Here is a 17,729-nt window from a genome sequence, read left to right on the forward strand (position 1 = left end):
GGAAAGTCTTACAGTTAGACTGATGCTTTTTTCCCCAAGAACTGTGTCCTTAAGGTAATTTACTTGAGTGCTGCCAAAAGTGAGTACCTAAAACTGCTAATTAAATCTGGTGCTCTAATTTTAATCTTGACATCCCCCCCCCCCCCCCAACTCTGAACTAAACCATTAAAAATAGATTTGGGTACAGCAGCCCCCACACACAGCTTACTTTAATTAGGCTATCAGACCCACAAATTCAGTCTGATAAAGTCTTAACATCTTCACATTAAATGCCAGCTCCTGCAGACCAGATGCCCTCCAGCCTACTTAACAGAGAGAAACAGACAGCCTACCTGATGAAAACAACAGCTTTCTTCTGTCCCGGGGGGCAGCTGGTGCTCTGTGCTACACGCAGCTTTCCTCCCAATCCCTAGGTTAGCAATAGAGTACATGCTGTGCCATAGCTGGGGAATGCTTCCAATCTAGCTCACTGCCAAGACTTCCAGCTAAAAGATGTGTGCCAGAAGCAATCCTGACTTGCTGCAGCTTGTGGGAGCTAGATGGGCAGAAGGTGCTGCAACAGCACTGCAGGCTGAGGCTGGCAAGCAGCAACTATTCCAGAACAAAAACATTATGTATTTTTTTAAAGTTTATATACTTATTTTGAGAGAGAGGAAGTATGCACACACACATGAGTGCAGGAGGGGCAGAGAGAAAAAAGGATGGAAAAAGAATCCTGAGCAGCCTCCACACTGTCAGGGCAGAGCCTGATGCGAGGATCGATCCCACAAACTGCGAGATCGTGACCAAGCCAAAACCAAGAGGTGGACACTTAGCTCACTGAGCCACCCAGATGTCCCCAAAATACTATTTGCTAGCATAGGATTATTATTAATATGATATCTGAGGTGGGCCCAGTGTAGTTCAGATTTTTTATTTAGTACTTGTGCTCTTGAATTTTCCCCATATTCAGACCGTAAGTTAAATCTGATACTGAAATAGGTCTGGAAGGGCCAGGGGTAGTAAAAGGAAGTTTCTCCAGGCAGAAGCACAGCTGCAGTACAAGATGTGGCTCAAAGGGAGAGGCTGGTTGTTACCATGACACTCTCAGGATGAGGAATGGAGCTAGGATCAGATTGCCACAGGGAGGCCCTTGGCAGTCCCTCCTTTTGAACAAGATGATGTTGGAGGCAATTAAAAGGAGACCAGACCAGAGCGAAGATGTCTGTTAATTCCCTCCACTGGCAGCTCAATTAACATTTACTTTTTTTTAAGGATTAAGCTCTGTGCTGGGACTTGGATATATGAAAATGAGTAAAATATGCCTTTTACCTTGGTAGAACTCACAATCTTTCTCAAAAACCTCGTAAATAAAGTTATGATAAAGCATAGTGAACATTGTATTACAGTTATATACCAGGACTATGAGAACAATATGAAGAGAGAGGTCAGAGAATGCCTCAGAAAAGGTGATGCCTGAGTTGAGAGGAGTTAAGAAGATAATCTGGAAAAAGGCAACATGAATAAAGGCTTAGGTCTGAAAGGGCCTAATGGTCTGGGGAATAGCCCCACAAGTCTGATGTGGAGTTTAAACTATAAGGCAGTCTGTATGTTATGAGCAAAAGCCTAGGACTACCCAATTTGAAATTCAAAAACCTAAAAGTTTAATCAATGAAGTATACAGAGTTCACTTATGACAAGTTCTTTTTAATTCAGAACTCTTAAAAAAAAAACCTAATCGCATCAAATCAAGATGTTAAAATAAAAGGTTAGGGGTGCCTGGCTGGCTCAGTCAGTAGAGCATGCAACTCTTGATCTCAGGATCATGATTTCAAGCCCCATGTCGGGTGCAGAGATTACTTTAAAAAATACAGAAAAGGTTAGCTCTACCTAAAATCATTTTAACGTGCACACCACATTTACAGAAAATAACAGCCTTATGATCTTTTCAAATACATAGTATAAAAAGCATTATCATTGGGGTGCCTGGGTGGCTCAGTCGGTTAAGCTAGATCTCGGCCTAGGTCGCGATATCACGTCATGGTTCCTGGGTTCAAGCCCTGTGTCAGGCTCTGCGGTGATGGTGCAGAGCTTGCTTGGGATTCTCTCTCTCTCTCTCTCTCTCTCTCTCGCTCTCGCTCTCTCTCTCTCTGCCCCTCCCCCGCTTGTTCTCTCCCCCCACCCTGCAAAATAAACTTAAAAAAAATTATGGTTAACAATGACTACTAATATTAAGTAATTTAAAATATCAGTTATCTCTTTTCTTTCCACATTTCCTTGGGGAATAAGGAAAGGGCAAAAGAGGAGCAGAAACAACTGAAACATGTAACCAGAATCAGAATCCCTGCAACACAGGGAGTAAGTTACTGAGCCTTGTGCCACACACACTGGGGAACATATAGTTCCTGTCCTAGCACAGGGGCTATCAAACCACAGAGGGCCAGATCTGACACTGCAGTACAAAATCAGATACTGATAATATATAAGTGAACAGGAGTGGCCTAATTTGGCCAAGGAGCTTTAGTCTGGTGACCCCTGAGCTACAAGTACAGGAGTCATTGAAAGAATTAGTGACCAAGGTACCATGGGAACCTGTGAGAGTAGACTCCAACTTGGGTCTTGAGGAAATGACTTTTTTTCCTTAAGTTTATTCATTTTTGAGACACAGAGACAAAGGGTGAGCGGGAGAAGGGCAGAGAGAGGGAGACACAGAATCCAAAGCAGGCTCCAGGCTCTGAGCTGTCAGCACAGAGCCCGTCGCGGGGCTTGAACTCATGAACCGTGAGATCATGACCTGAGCTGAAGTCAGACACTTAACTGACTGAACCACTCAGGTGCTCCTAGAGGAAATGACTTTGAATTAACACCTTAAGAGTGTGGAGGAGTTAGCAAAGGAAGGAGCTGGCTTCTTTGGTGTAAGCGGTGATGATGGAGAAGGGCACTTCCAGCACAAGGCCCAGAATGTGCTGTGGCAGGGACAGTGAAGGCCAGTTTGGAGAGATGGAGAAGGGTTCATAATGAATTGGGAGTATAGTCATAAGGGCCTTGACAGGATAAGTTAAAGATTTTGGACTCTAAAAGGTGCCGGGAAGTCCCTGTAGGGTTTTAAACAGAATTGACTTAATTTACTTACTAACTCAACAAAGATTCATTTGATGGGTGCCTACTACATGTCAGGCATGTGCAAAACAAAGTCCTTTCCCCTAAGATATCTGTATTCTGGTGTAAGAGACAAACTGCAAACAAAATAAGCCTCTTTGTAAGTACTAGGAAGGAAATACTCTCACCTCTGAGAGGGTGAGGTTAGGCTGAGATGTCAAGAATGGGTAGGATGTGGTATGAAGAGCCAGGGGAAGAGGTTCCTGGTAGAAAAGGTGGGCAAGAACTTGGCATGTCCTAAGGTCAGTGTGACCAGAGAATGGTGAAGGCAGCAGAATGGAAGGGGGTTGAGGGGCTGCACAAGTGGGGCTATCAAGGCCAAGGAAAACCACTGGAGTGTTTTAAACAGACTTGACCTGCTATGTGGAAAACGAACAGCAGGGGTATCCGAGTGGAACCAGGGAAAATTGAGGATACTATTGTTGGAGCCCATGCAAAAGACGATAGTGGCTTGGAAGAGGGTGGTAGAAGTAGAGATGGAGAACCTAAGATAGATTGGAAATATACTTTGGAAGTAGAAATGACAGGCCTTACTGAAAGACTTGGGGGAGGAGAGTGGTAAGGAAAAACATCAACAACAACAACAACAACAACAACAACAACAAGATAACTCTCAGAGGTCTGGCTTTGGTAACCCTGTGGATGACAGTTAACACTTAGAGAGGGAAGACAAGGTTTGAAATGATGGGAAAACTACAACGTTCTTTTTGTTATTAGGGACATCTAAGAGACATCCAAATGGAGCTATTAAACAGGAATTCTATGTACGATTCTTGAACACAGAGAAGGCTGGGCTAGGGGTTTGAACTTGAGAGTTGCCAGCTTTCAGATGGTTATTAAAGATATGAGACTGGATCACCTAAAGGATGCATGCAGAGAATCCAGGATTAAACTCTGAAGGAAATTCAACATTTAGACAGTAGGCAGAAAGCAAAAGTGGCTAGGAAAGGAGACTGAGAAGGAGCAACCAGAGAAATGGAGACAATCCAGGAGTAAACTGTGTTGCATATTCCAGGGATTGAGGAAGACAACGAGAACAAAGTATCCATGAGATCCAGCAATACAGAAAACACTGGTAACCTTGACAGAAATTTCAACCAAATGGTCAGAAGAGAAGACAAACTAGTATAGCCTGAAGAATGAATAAAATTCAAAAAAGCTGATACAAGTAGAAATCTGGCTATGAAGGGAAATAAAAAACTAGGATGGTAGTTGGAAGGGGATAAGCGGGATACCAGAGCAGAATGTGTATGTGATGGGAGCAGCTTTGGTAGGATTGGGTGACGAATTTTATCCAGGAGTAATAGGAAAAATCCAAGGATTTTACATAGAATTCTGATCATGGCACCATTTATTGATACCAAGAACACAGGATCAAGGGCAAATTTACTTGCCTCCAAAGACCATTTATTTCCACTATACTGGGTAGGCTTCTTGTGAAGATCTATTGAGAAACAACCGTGAAACACGCCTGAGCCTCTCTAGACTGCACCACTTCCAGATGTGATTAATCTCTTAATGAGGTTTAAACCTCTTAGGGTAACAATACTATCGCTAATCTAATCTAGTAGCCATACAAGATTGAAAGAATATATTTGTATTGGCTGAAGGAACACTAGTGATGGAAAAGGCTCTAAATTCGGCTGATAAGGGAGTAATCATACTTTTGCAATGAATACACTGAAGACTTTAAAACCAGTAACATCCAGATAAATAGTGCAGGTAGGCTTTTTTTCCCCCGAATAAATTAATCAAATTCAAGACTGTTTACATTGTCCATGTTCATTAATAGCAGCGGTGTAACTTAATACTCCCTTGCTACTTCTGATACTACAGTGAATTTCCACGGACGCATTTTCAGAGAGTTTAGGCCTCCTCTTAAATAAAAATAAGTATCACTTCTTCAAACAACCTAGAAAAAGAACTGCTCCTGCTGGTTCAAGGTACTGCCTGGGGAGAAAGGCAGAAAATGGAAGAAAATGAAGTTTTCACTTAATAGCTCATTCTGATGTTTGGGTTAGGCGGTTGATGAATGCAGGGATCTATATAAAAAGTTCTAATTTTATTTTCAACAATCGGAAAAAAAATACCATTTGGCATCACCCTCTAACTTGATGGTCGAGCTGCTGAAAGCTCCGTAGGTTTAACATCCCCAGAACAATAAATTCGATCACCTGATCCTGACTCAGAAGCCTTAAGTCCCTTCCATTCCCAATCTTTTGGCGTGGCCCAATTTTCACAAGCTGCGAGAGAAGGACGGAATCCCGGGAAGCCTGTTGATACAACAAGGCGACCAATTCACCGGTTCCGGGTAGCACAGGGTTGGGAAAAGCGCTGAGACTCTAGGCAACTACTCCGGTTTCCTCCTCCTTTTCCTTCATAGAGCAGTGAAGGCCGGGGGCCCCCCTTCTTCCCGCATACGGCTCCCCAATACCTCTTCCCTTACGGGACCAGGCCCTAGGAGCCTAGTTCCTCTCACCTGCCCCATTCGAGGAACACGCTTTCCAGTCCGAACTTTACCTGCCTGAAGCCCGCCGCTACTCCGGTGCGCTAAGCCCCCACCGACGAAAATGGAGTCGTCGAACCGAGACTGGGAAAAGATAGTACGGACCCACCGCACGGCCCCTCCGCCGCCACCGCCGCCGCTGCTGCGTCAACGTGCTACGTCACTTCCGGCTCCCTGTCACCGGGAGTGGGCGGGCCATTTCTTGCTCTCTCCTCTCACCCGGCTCTCGAGGCTTCGTTTGGGAGGGCGCGAAAACTGGCAGAAGTGGCTCAGGAAGAAAGTGTCGCAGAGACTTGGGGACAGAGCTTGGGGATCGAAAACGTCAGGCCTGGCTTCTTCCTCAGGCCGCTCTAGCCAAAGGAACCATAAAGACTAGACTAGGGCGTCTCCGTTTCCTCCTCTCTGTGGTTCCGCCTGCAGCTTCCGCTTCCGGGGAGGGGCCTAATTTTTCTTCGAAGATTAGGGTTTCTGCGCTATAGCTAGGATGGCCGTGGTGCCGCTACTGTTGTTGGGCGGTTTGTGGAGTGCTGTGGGAGCGTCCAATCTGGCTGTCGTTACATGCGGCTCTGTAGTGAAGCTACTCAATACGCGCCACAACGTGCGACTGCACTCACACGACGTGCGATATGGGTCAGGTACTGCTACCCGGGTTCGGGTGGGCTGGGAAGGCCTGGTAGGCTCCGGAGGGGGCGGGGCCAAGAGAATATCTGAGGGGTGTGGTCTGGGAAGGTTAGGGGATCCTGGGGTAGGTTCCTGAGGTTTAGAGGCGGAGAATCGGAGAATTGGGCTTAATAATTATACTAGCCTCTGTCTGGTGAGTTATGTACCGGGCACATTGCACGGATGCTTTTTTGGATTTATGACATTCTTACGAGGTAGAGACGATTGTTATCCTCATTTTACAGATGAGGAAACAAACTCAAATAAATCACATGCTCAGAGCCTTGCAGCTAGTGAATGACAGAGACGGGGTTCGAACCAAATCTGTCCAGTTTCAAAGCCTGCTTTCAGCTACTCCAGGCTGGCACTACTCAGTGCGGGAGAGACAGACATGTAGAAAATTACAGTAAGTGCTGTATCTCTGAAGTCTTGAACTCCAAGACCTCACTTTTTAACTATATTTCCTCTGTTCTAGCTATTTTGTGTTTTATACTCGCTCTTCAATCCTTTTCCTTTGTCCTCTTTTTACTCAAATTTACCCTTGTAGAGAATTTAAAGCACTCATTGGAATTGGGGAGGAAATCATTTAGAGGGCTTTTTAACGTAGGACATTAAAATGCTTAGTTGGTGGGTTCATTCAATAAAATTTTATTATGTCCCTAATATTGTTCTAGATACAGGAGATATAGTGAGCCAGTTAGCAAGTTACAGGAAAACAAAAACTGACCAAAAAAAGTTCAGCTAGTGAGATGTGAGAAGCATCTAAGATGATTGCTAGATTTCTGTCTTGGATGACTGATGATATTAGCTAAGAGAAGATGGGAGCTGGTCCGTGGCTCATGATTCTCAAAACTCATCTGACCAGTTAAACTAGGAAAGGAATTGAGTTGTCACTGTTGGGATGTTTTATAATCCTAGCAGCCATTCAGTGAACACCTACTATGTGCCAGCTTGTTACTTTTTAATTTGATGTAGTTTCCTAGTTTGGATCTACTAAATCAGAATGTGGGAGAGAGGCCTGACAATAGTAATGTGTAGATTTGAAAGTTTTTCAGGTGCTTCTAATGGGCAGCCAGATTTTAGAACCAGATTCAGTCCGGATCTCAAAAGAAAGATCTGTGCTGAGCCTGAGGTAGAGAGTTAAGTACAACATCATTGTACCACAGGGCGGGGAGTTGAAAATATCGGGAAAGTGAGATTGCTCAGGATGAACTGTGGTTCTTCTCAATCTGGTGTCAATTTGAATCCCTTGGAAGAACCTGTTGAAGCATGTATCAATGCTTTTGTCCTGACCTCCAACAAGTATTTAAGAATAGATAAGGATAGGGGCACCTGGGTGGCTCAGCTGGTTAAGCGTCCAACTTCAGCTCAGGTCATGATCTCTCGGTTCGTGGGTTTGAGCCCCGAATCAGGCTCTGTGCTGACAGCTCGAATTCTCGAATTCTGTGGCTCCTTCTCTCTCTGCCCCTCCCCTGCTCACACTCTGTCTCTTTCTCTCAAAAATAAATAAACATTACAAAAATTAAAAAAAAAAAAAGGACAAAGGTAGACTCTGGGTAATCCAAGATTTAAGGGTGGGAGAAAACTCTACTGGCCATACTACTCTGAACACACTCAATCCCATCTGATCTCTGAAGGATAGGAGAGGAAGTGGAGAGTTGAATGGAATATGAAAAAGTGGAAGACACCAAGTGTAGACCATGATTTAGTGAAGCATGGCAGTGATCCAGGACAAAGAGAGCTGTAAGGCTGTAAGGCAATAACCAGAAGTCAGGAGGGAGACTTGATTTTCTTTCTTTCTTTCTTTCTTTCTTTCTTTCTTTCTTTCTTTCTTTCTCTCTCTCTCTCTCTCTCTCTCTCTCTCTCTCTCTCTCTCTCTTTCTAGATGTAACAAAGTCCATTGTGAGTGGAAGAGGCAATAGCGAGAAACTGGTAGTTTGGCTACATATACCCAGATAACTGTGGTATAAGGCATAATGTGTTAAGTGGTAAAAGGCGAGTATCGCTAGGGTACTGAAGGCAAAGCTAGGAGGAAAGGTGAGAGTAACTAGGAAAGTGTCTTGAGTACCTTAAAGAACTGAGTAATAGATGAAAGCCTAGGGAAGAGAATATTCCTGGAGTTTATAAGAGAAAGTGGTCTCTGATATAACTTTACAGAAACTTGACAGGAAATGAAGCTTCATGGGAGGCCATGTGGTAGAGTGGTTAAGAGTGTGAGTTCTAGAGTTGGGCCATCTAGGTTCAACCCCGGCACTGTCTCTTGGTGCTGTGTGGCCTTGGGTGTACCTTTCTGACAATGCAGTGTAAAATGGAGATGATCGTGATGATAAGACCTACCTAAGAGAATATATGCATGTATGAAATAAGAATATTCAGGCAAAAGGTTTGGATTGGTATTTGATGTTAAGAAAGTGCTCAGTACACGTTAGCTACCTAGCAACTTTTACTGTATGTTTTACTTTTTCTTTATAACCTTGTAGCTATGTATTTTTAACCCATAGAATTGTACCTCTTGAGGCAGCATCAACCAAATTCAGAGGACTCAAGAATACTTTTATAACATAGATCACTTACAGGAATTAAGGAGCTGCAACAACCGCTTGGAGTAAAGTTGACAACAAAAGCTAATCTCCTTTTAATTGTGAAATGTGACAAAAGTAATACATTGTAACACGATGTGACAGTAGTAAACGTTGAATAATAGTAAATACGTTTCAATTGTATGATTAGACACCTGACAAATCCTAGGTGCTATCCAGGATATTATATATAGGTAAACAATACTCGTGCTTCAAAAAAATGAATGTAAGTGCATTTATTTAGTGCCCTTTGATGCAAATGCTTAGAGTTTTCTGACACAGTACACTGTTAATTATAATTTATCAGACAATACTATGTAAACATGTTTAGTATTTTTCACATATTTTTTAATGCTGTAGACAAAAAAATATTATCAAGCTCAGGGTTTCCTCTCTACTCCTCCAAACCTATTTTATGCACAGGGTGCATTATTGGCCTTAAGAAAGAGAGTGATTGGTTGAGCTCACCCTTTTCCTTCCTTTTTTTTTTTTTTTTTTTTTTGTTTGACTGCAGGTAGTGGGCAGCAGTCAGTGACAGGTGTAACCTCTGTGGATGACAGCAATAGTTACTGGAGGATACGGGGGAAGACCGCTACAGTGTGTGAGAGGGGAACCCCCATCAGATGTGGCCAACCCATCCGGCTGACACATGTCAACACTGGCCGAAATCTCCATAGTCACCACTTCACCTCACCTCTTTCTGGGAACCAGGTGTGGTGGCATCCTGTGCATTACTCCATTGAGTGGTCTGATATCTGGGTTCTTAGCTCTTTCTTTTTTAGGTGTAGCTGTTATTTTTGTACAGATCTGGAGAATTGGCTTTGTCTCAAAAGTGTTGAAGGACATTGTTTCTGGTCAAAGTAGAGATTGTGCATCTAGATGAAATCAAGAAATGAGGAAAGAATAGGTATATATTAGCATATCATAAGTCATCTTGATAAATCCTGCAATAAAGAAGCCCAGTGTTGACACATGAAAAGATGCTGAACATCACTCATCATCAAGGAAATGTGAATCAAAACCACAACGAGATATCCTTGGTCAGAATGGCTATGATCAAATAAGAACAAGCGTTGGCAAGGAAGCAGAGAAAAGGGAACCCTTGTGCACCATTGGTGGGAATGCCAACTGGTGCGGCCACTGTGGAAAATAGTACGGAGTTTCCTCAAAAAGTTAAAAATAGAAATATCGTATGATCCAGTATTTCCACTACTGTTTATCTAAAAAAAAGGAAAACAATAATTTGAAAAGATAGATGTACCACTATATTTATTGCAGCATTATTTGCAATAGTCCAGATATGGAAGCAACCCAAGTGTACATCAGTAGATGAGTGGGTAAGAAAGATTTGGCATAGACATATATACACAATAGACTCAGCCATACAAAAGGATGAGATCTTGCCATCTGTGACAACATGGATGGACCTAGAGGGTATTATGCTAAGTGAAATAAGTCAGAGAAAGACAAATAGCATACGATTTCACTTATATGTGGGATCTAAGAAAACAAACAAAAAGCAGAGTCAGACCTATAAATGTGGAGAACAAACTGATGGTTGTTGGAGAGGAAGGGAGTGGGGAGATGGGCAGCATGGGTGAAGGAGTGTGGGAGATAGCAAGCTTCCAGTCACAGAATGAATAAGTCCCTTTGACATGGATGAAAGCTACAGGATAGGGAATATAGTCAGTGGTATTGTAATAGCATTGTATGGTGACATGTAGTTACACACTTGGGGTGAGCATAACGATATATATAGACTTGTTGAATATACATCTGAAACTGATGTAACATTGTGTTTCTACTATACTTAAAAAAAACAAACACAAGGAGAGCCTGGGTGGCTCAGTTGGTTAAGTGTCTGGCTTCAGCTCAGGTCATGATCTCACAGCTTGTGAGTTTGAGCCCCACGTCGGGCTCTGTGCTGGAGCCTGCTTCTGGATTCTCTGTCTCCCTCTCTCTCTGACCCTCCCTAGCTCGCTCTGTGTCTGTCTCTGTTTCAAAAATGAATAAATGTTAAAAAAAATAAAAATTAAAAAAAAAAAAACCAATGTTTTCCAAACTTTGAATAAAAATTATTATTTTAAATGATGCCAACTAACCATATTAACAAAATGAATTAGGTTTTGTGCCACTTTCTTATTTTTATTTTTTAAGTAAGCTCTGTGCCCAGTCTGAGGCTTGAATTCATGACCCCCAAGATCAAGAGTTGCATGCTCTACTTAGTGAGCCAACCAGCTGCCCTAGTATCATGCTACTTTTTCAAGCCTTGAGCTTTTAGGAGATATGGACCCCTTAATGACTGCTTCCGTCCTACCCCCACTCTGCATATAGTTTTCCATTCTAGCATCTTACATTAGGTAAATTTCATGCAGTCTATAAAGTAGTATTGATACATTGATTTTTTTAAAATTCATTTATTTAGAGAAAGAGTGCTAGTGTCAGCAGGGAGGAGGGGCAGAAAGAGAATCCCAAGTAGGCTCCACACCCTCAGCACAGAGCCCAGCTAGGGGGGTCGAACCTGTGAAACGCGAGATCATGACCTGAGCTGAAATCACGGGTGGGATGCCCAATTCGCTGAACCACTCAGGTGCCTCTTGTTATCAACCAGAGTCCAAGGTTTATTTTGATTTCCTTAGATTTTACCTACTGTACTTTTTCTGTTCCAGGACCCCATTCAGGCTACCACATGACATTTAGTTGTCCTGTCTCATGCTACTCTTAGGTGTGATACTTTCTCAAATTCTTGTTTTTTGATGACCTTGGTAGTTTTGAGGGATGCTGGTCAAGTGTATTATAGGGTGCTCCTCTAGTGAGCTCTGTCTGATCTTTTTGTCACAATAGATCAGATTTACAAAGGTTTTTGGGAGGAAGGCCACAGGAGTAAAGTGGCATTTTCATAACAGAGTCAAGGGTACATACGGAGCTGCATGATTATGTTGGTAATTGATTACCTTGCTGAAATAAATAGTGTTTGTCAGGTTTCTCTAGTAAAGCTATTCTTTTCTTCCTCCTTTTCATATTGTGTTTTTGGAAGGAGGTCACTATGCACAACCCACACTTAAGGAATGGGAGTTATACTCCCTTTCCCATAGAATAGAGTAGCTACAAAATTTATTTGGAATTCTTCTGCATGGGAGATTTGTCTCTTTTTACTTATTTATTCAATCATTTATTTATATCAGTATGGGCTCATGAATATTTTATACATTGAGTTATGATCCCCTAACACTGCCTTTATTTTTTGCGCAAATTGTTCCAACTTTTGCCATTGGGAGCTCTTTCGTTTGTCTCCTCCATCCATTTGACATACTCCCATTTGTGTGTGTGTGTGTGTGTGTGTGTGTGTGTGTGTGTGTGTGTGTGTTTTAAACTGTCCTTTCTTTCTGGCACTCAAAGATACTCTAGGCTCATCTTGTATATTTCTTTTTAGTTTTTTCATCTTGTATATTTCTTGCCCCAGTCCTTAGAATCAGCTATTCCTCCAAGAAGGTCTGTTTCCTTTTATTGGAGGATGATATTAGAAACCATGATCTTAGCTCTTACATGAGTTTGTTGCTACTGGGGTGTGTTGGATCTTTTAGGCCTTCTCACCTGACAGAACAAAGAAACGTGTATATGTATACATGTATTACTAAATGTTTATATGCGTAAGGACCTGTATCTGTATTATGTTAAACATGAGTTCCTACTGACATCTCCAACTATATATAATCCATTACCACTTAAGTCATTCTAGCCTCTTCTCTTTACTTATTTGTAAATTTCCACGCTAACATAATCTGGCTCCCACCACTGTTAGTTATTACTTGTTCAGTTCCATGTGCAAGTATAGTAGAATTGTTAATTATGTATAGTTCCTTTTGCCTTTAGTCTTACAGACTCTGTTTCCAAATGACTGTTTATTTATTTAATCTTTTATTTTTATTTATTTTTAAAGAAATGTTATTTTGAGAGAGAGAGCGCGAAAGGGGGAGGGACAGAGAGAGAAAGAGGCAAAGAATCCAAAGCAGGCTCCAGGCCCTGAGCTAGCTGTCAGCACATAGCCTGATGCAGGTCATGATCTTGTGGTTCGTGAGTTCGAGCCCCGCATCGGGTTCTGTGCTGACAGCTCAGAGCCTGTAGCCTGCTTCAGATTCTTTGTCTCCCTCTTTCTCTCCCTCTCCCACACTCATGCTTTCTCTCTCTCTTTCTCAAAAAATGACTAAACATTAAAAAAATTAGGGGCACCTGGGTGGCTCAGTCCCTTGAGCGTCTGACTTCGGTTCAGGTCATGATCTTGCAGTTCGTGAGTTTGAGCCCTGCATTAGGCTCTATGCTGACAGCTCAGAGCCTGGACCCTGGTTTGGAGTCTGTGTCTTCGTCTCTGTGTCTCTGCTCCTCCCCTGCTTGTGTTCTCTCTTGCTCTCAGACATAAATAAACATTAACATTTTTTTTAAACAATTAAAGAAAAAAAGGACATGCTTAACCAACTGAGCTGCCCAGATGCCCCTGTAACTTTTCTATTGCACTAGAAATTCTGAATATTTGGCTTTAAGGGGAATGGGATTAGGAGAGAAGTGGAAGAGAGACTGCTATCACTTATTCTATTATTTCATTTAGTTCTTACAATTATTCTATAATGTGATACTGTCATCATTTTTTAGATGAGAAAATGAAGGCTCAGAGGAGTTACACAGGAAGGAATGGAGCTGGGGTTCAAGGTCTGCCAGTCTCCAGAGCCCATCTCCCTTTGTAACTGGTGTTGCTCACCAGGTCACTTAAAATGTAGTTAAGGGAATGGGGCAGGAATACTTCAAGTCAAAGAACAAGAGTAAGACTGTAATAGAAAACATAAGGCAAGCATTGGATTTCTTGTAAAGTAAGTGTTTGGAACATAATCCTAGGGCAACTGATTTCATGTTCTTTGTGTCTTTTTATTTATTTATTTTAATGTTTTTATTTATTTTTGAGACAGAGAGAGAGCATGAGCGGGGGAGGGGCAGAGAGAGAGGGAGACACAGAATCCGAAGCAGGCTCCAGTCTCTGAGCTGTCAGCACAGAGCCTGACGCGGGGCTCGAACTCACGGACCGCGAGATCATGACCTGAGCTGAAGTCGGACGCTCAACCGACTGAGCCACCCAGGCGCCCCACGTCTTTTTATTTTTAAATAACCCTGGAAAGCCTCTTATTTTTCACCTTGGGTAGCCTTAGTTTTCTTCCCATTCCCTCTCTGTCTCCTTCCCGAGCCTATGTGTCAGTCATGCTAATATTGCAACCCTTTGTGTCTTTCAGGAAGTGAGCGCTTTTGGTGAGGAGGGTGAAGGCGATTATCTGGATGACTGGACAGTGCTCTGTAATGGGCCCTACTGGGTGAGGGATGGTGAGGTGCGGTTCAAGCATTCTTCCACTGAAGTTCTGCTGTCTGTCACCGGAGAACAATACGGTCGACCCATTAGTGGGCAAAAAGAGGTACATGGCATGGCCCAGCCTAGCCAGAACAACTACTGGAAAACCATGGAAGGCATCTTCATGAAGCCCACTGAGTTGTTAAAGACAGAAGCTCATCACGCAGAGCTATGAGTCTGGAAGCTGTGAGCCAGTGCCACCGCACAGGGTTCATGACATTTGCTGCTGCTGCTCCACCTTGGGATCCCTGCCACAGGTTCCCCGGGCAGTGGCCTTGTCACCACTGAGATGAAGATGCATGACAGAATACAGTGGCTGTGGCTGGAAGCTTCAGCCCTTCACACTTGAATTGGTTGTTCTCCCAGACTTTGGGTCAGTTCTTTTTGAGTACAGGACTTGCTGGTGAAGGAGCACATACTTTTTGTTCGTATTGATAAAACAGAAACTGAGGGACACACGTCTCTTAGTTGGGAACTTTTTACTCCTCAGAAGCTTGGCATCATGCATTATTGATGTGTGACTTTTCTCCTACTTTCTCCAGAATGATAAAGAATTTCATTATTAGTCATCATGTTGTCATTTATTAGGTGTGCTATTTCATAATCTGATTGATCCTTGAGTCTTACGAGAGTCACCGCTACTACTCTTGAGATGCCAGAAACCTTTGGTGTGGGCCCTTTTAAGAGCCTTATTTGCATCCAAACTTTTTCTCTGTTTCCACTTTCCGAGCACCTCAGTTTTACTAGATTTTTGACTAATTATGGCTAAAGACCCTCAAGGAATACAGCTTAATAAATAGCCAATAAAATGTTTTACTCTGAATTTGTTACTGCAGTTGAGAGAAAGGGTTAAGGGTAGTAAGAAGGAACCAATATTTATTCACTGCTAAAACTAGATACCGTACTGTAGTTCTTACCTCATTTAATTTTCACAGAGGTATTGTAGGGTAGATCTTAACAGTTTTACCAATGCAGAACATAAAGGTTTAGTAACTGTGTGAATTTTTTTTTTTTTTTAAGTTTATTTATTTTGAGAGAGAGAGAGAGTGCAAGCAGGGTAGGGGCAGAGAGCGGGGGCTGGGCGGGGGGAATAACAAGCAGCTCTGTGCTGTCAGCGCAGAGCCTGATGCAGGGCTTGAACTCAGGAACCGTGAGATCATGACCTGAGCCGAAATCAAGAGTTGGACCCTTAACCGACTGAGCCACCCAGGCGCCCCAACTGTGTGAATTCTTAAAGCTAATAATTTAAGGATAGGAATCCAGCTGTGTCTCTTTTTTTTTTTTTTAACTGCATTACACTTGTGTTTCGCTCTTGGATGATAACTGCTTCGTTTTGGACAAATGTAGGGATATCTTTCTCTGAACGGGGGGGTAGAAAACTTTCGTTCTCTGTTTACCTCATTTCTTCCTTTTTGTTTCTGGGTCAATTCTAGAAAGTTTGCTCCTAGGTCTTTCAAGCATGGTTGTGGTGAACAGAAATGTCTGCCATCTGCTGGAATTTCAGTGACTAGCAGGTCTTTTTATTTTTAGAAACATTTTTTGGGGGGTACCTGGCTGGCTCAGTCCATGGAGGGAGGGTGTGACTTGATCTCGTGGTGGTGAGTTTGAGTCCCGTGTTTTTTTTTTTTTTAACGTTTATTTATTTTTGAGACAGAGCGTGAACGGGGGAGGGTCAGAGAGAGGGAGACACAGAATCTGAAACAGGCTCCAGGCTCTGAGCTGTCAGCACAGAGCCCGACGCGGGGCTCGAACTCACGGACCATGAGATCATGACCTGAGCCGAAGTCGGCCGCTTAACCGACTGAGCCACCCAGGCGCCCCTTGAGTCCCATGTTTTAAAAAGAAAGAAACATGGATTTTTTTTTTTCCTCCTTTGCTTTGGGGACTCAACATTAAACATTTGGGGATACCTGGTATGTGCCCATGACATTAAAAGGCTTGGTGTTTTTTACAAGGACTTATTTCAGTAAGTTGAGACCATGAACTAGTTGGGCTCTATCTCCATCTTCTCCCCCATTTTCCCGCTTCAGTTGCATTGATCATTTGAGATCTCTCCATGGTGACAGTCTGGGAAGAAAAAAAGAAAGGAAATGCTAGGAATCAGCTGAATAAAGGGAACAGATTGGACAAGATGAATGAGAGTAGGGAGGTTTGTTGCAAGGTACCCCTACATGGCTTGAACAGTGTTTTCACTGAGTCATTGGGCCTTCCCTTAGGGTTAACAGAATCTACCCTGCTGGGAAGCAGATTACAAGGAAGATGGCGGAGCGGTAGAGCTTGAGAGAAGTATGGATTTGAAACAAATGGTGGAGTCTTTGCAGAGATGTGACAGGCAAGAGGACTAAGAAACCAGTTGGAGGGGTAAAAACTATGGGCGATTCTATGTGAAAGTTGGAAATGGTGCTTTATCTGAAGTAGTGGAAAAGTGTCCAAGTAAAATCTTGAAGGGTATTTATGGAGATTAGGATGAGAGAGCAAAGGGATATGAAGTACTTATTTTGAAGTCCTCAGAATTTCTTTAGTTTGTATTTATTGTATTAGCATCACTGTATTAGAGTTGGAAGGGAATGTTGTCCAATTTCCTCATTTCACAGAGAAGGAAACAGGCAAAATAAAGTTGGTCCTGAATTATTTCTTGCAATTATGTTTGCTTCCCAGATAAAGTATTTGTTCCTCAGGGGCAAGAACAATATTCTCTATTTCTGTCATATTCCCCCAGCCCAGTGCCCAGATCGTGCTGTACAGAGAAGACACCGAAAACTTGTCCAATGAAGCTCACACAGGTCAATATGTAGTAAGTGACTAGAACAGTATTCAAATAATAAAATGAATGAAAAACTCATTCCTTTTTGGATAGAATGAGGTGGGAATTTTAACTGATGTCTTTTATTTAAAAAAAATTTTTTTTAATATTCACTTTTGAGAGACAGAGTGTGAGTGGGGGAGGGGCAGAGAGAGAGGGAGACACAGAATAGGAAGCAGGCTCCAGGCTCCCAGCTGTCATCACAGATCCCAGCGTAGGGCTCGAACCCATCGAGGGTGAGATCATGACCTGAGCTGAAGCTGGATGCTTAACCAACTGAACCACCCAGGCACCCCATAACTGATGTCTTTTAGTTCTTGGTTTCCTCCTTAAGGATTTTAAGATAAGGTTCTTGAGTAAAATATGACAGCTACTTCGTAGGACCCAGGGGTATAACTTACGCAGCGCCCTCAGCCCGGGCCTTCAGTGGCCAAGCCGACTCTATGCCTCCGGAAAGTGCTTTGAAAGTGGAACTCCCGGGCCGAAATGAGACAGCGAAGTCTGTTGCCAGCCAGGGTACGGGGCTCAGACTCCGGTCTCCTGCAAGCCCGCATTTCCGGGCGCGGAAGGGTGGGTCCACGGGCGGGGCCTCTGTGTCAGTCGGCGCGAGGTCCGCCCTCCCTCCTCCGGAGCCACGCCCGTACTTCGCGCAGG

The 17,729-nt window shown here is 43.0% G+C and overlaps 2 protein-coding genes and 1 long non-coding RNA gene across 6 annotated transcripts in view; 1 reads left to right on the forward strand and 2 right to left on the reverse strand.

Annotated features, from left to right (window-relative positions):
- SUPT6H (SPT6 homolog, histone chaperone and transcription elongation factor) overlaps positions 1–5,780 on the reverse strand; it is a 32,471-nt gene extending 26,691 nt beyond the window's left edge. Inside the window, exon 1 of one of the 3 annotated variants that reach the window (XM_030296851.2) lies at positions 5,659–5,780. The gene's annotated coding sequence lies outside the window, so the exon portion shown is untranslated. Of the gene's footprint in view, positions 1–5,617 lie in introns of all 3 variants that reach the window. The other 2 variants (XM_030296852.1, XM_030296853.1) reach the window with 2 other exon arrangements.
- Positions 5,781–6,018: 238 nt separating this feature from the next.
- On the forward strand, positions 6,019–16,903 carry SDF2 (stromal cell derived factor 2). 2 transcript variants are annotated; one of them, XM_030296865.1, is made up of 4 exons: positions 6,189–6,279; positions 6,550–6,710; positions 9,398–9,594; positions 14,160–14,842. In XM_030296865.1, exons 2-4 carry the CDS (start codon positions 6,602–6,604, stop codon positions 14,445–14,447), a joined length of 594 nt encoding a protein of 197 aa, XP_030152725.1. In that variant the 5' UTR covers positions 6,189–6,279; positions 6,550–6,601; the 3' UTR covers positions 14,448–14,842. The 2 variants fall into 2 exon arrangements, with proteins under 2 accessions (XP_030152724.1, XP_030152725.1); XM_030296864.2 differs by lacking the exon at positions 6,550–6,710 and having other exon boundaries at positions 6,019–6,279; positions 14,160–16,903.
- LOC115500400 lies at positions 16,214–17,716 on the reverse strand. Its single transcript, XR_003964526.1, has 2 exons — positions 17,477–17,716; positions 16,214–16,339 (listed from the first exon to the last, which is right to left on the reverse strand). It is a non-coding gene; the product is annotated as an uncharacterized LOC115500400 (long non-coding RNA).
- Between the last annotated feature and the right edge of the window lie 13 nt (positions 17,717–17,729).

The sequence above is a fragment of the Lynx canadensis genome, chromosome E1 (genome assembly GCF_007474595.2).
Source record: "Lynx canadensis isolate LIC74 chromosome E1, mLynCan4.pri.v2, whole genome shotgun sequence".
NCBI lineage: Eukaryota > Metazoa > Chordata > Mammalia > Carnivora > Felidae > Lynx > Lynx canadensis.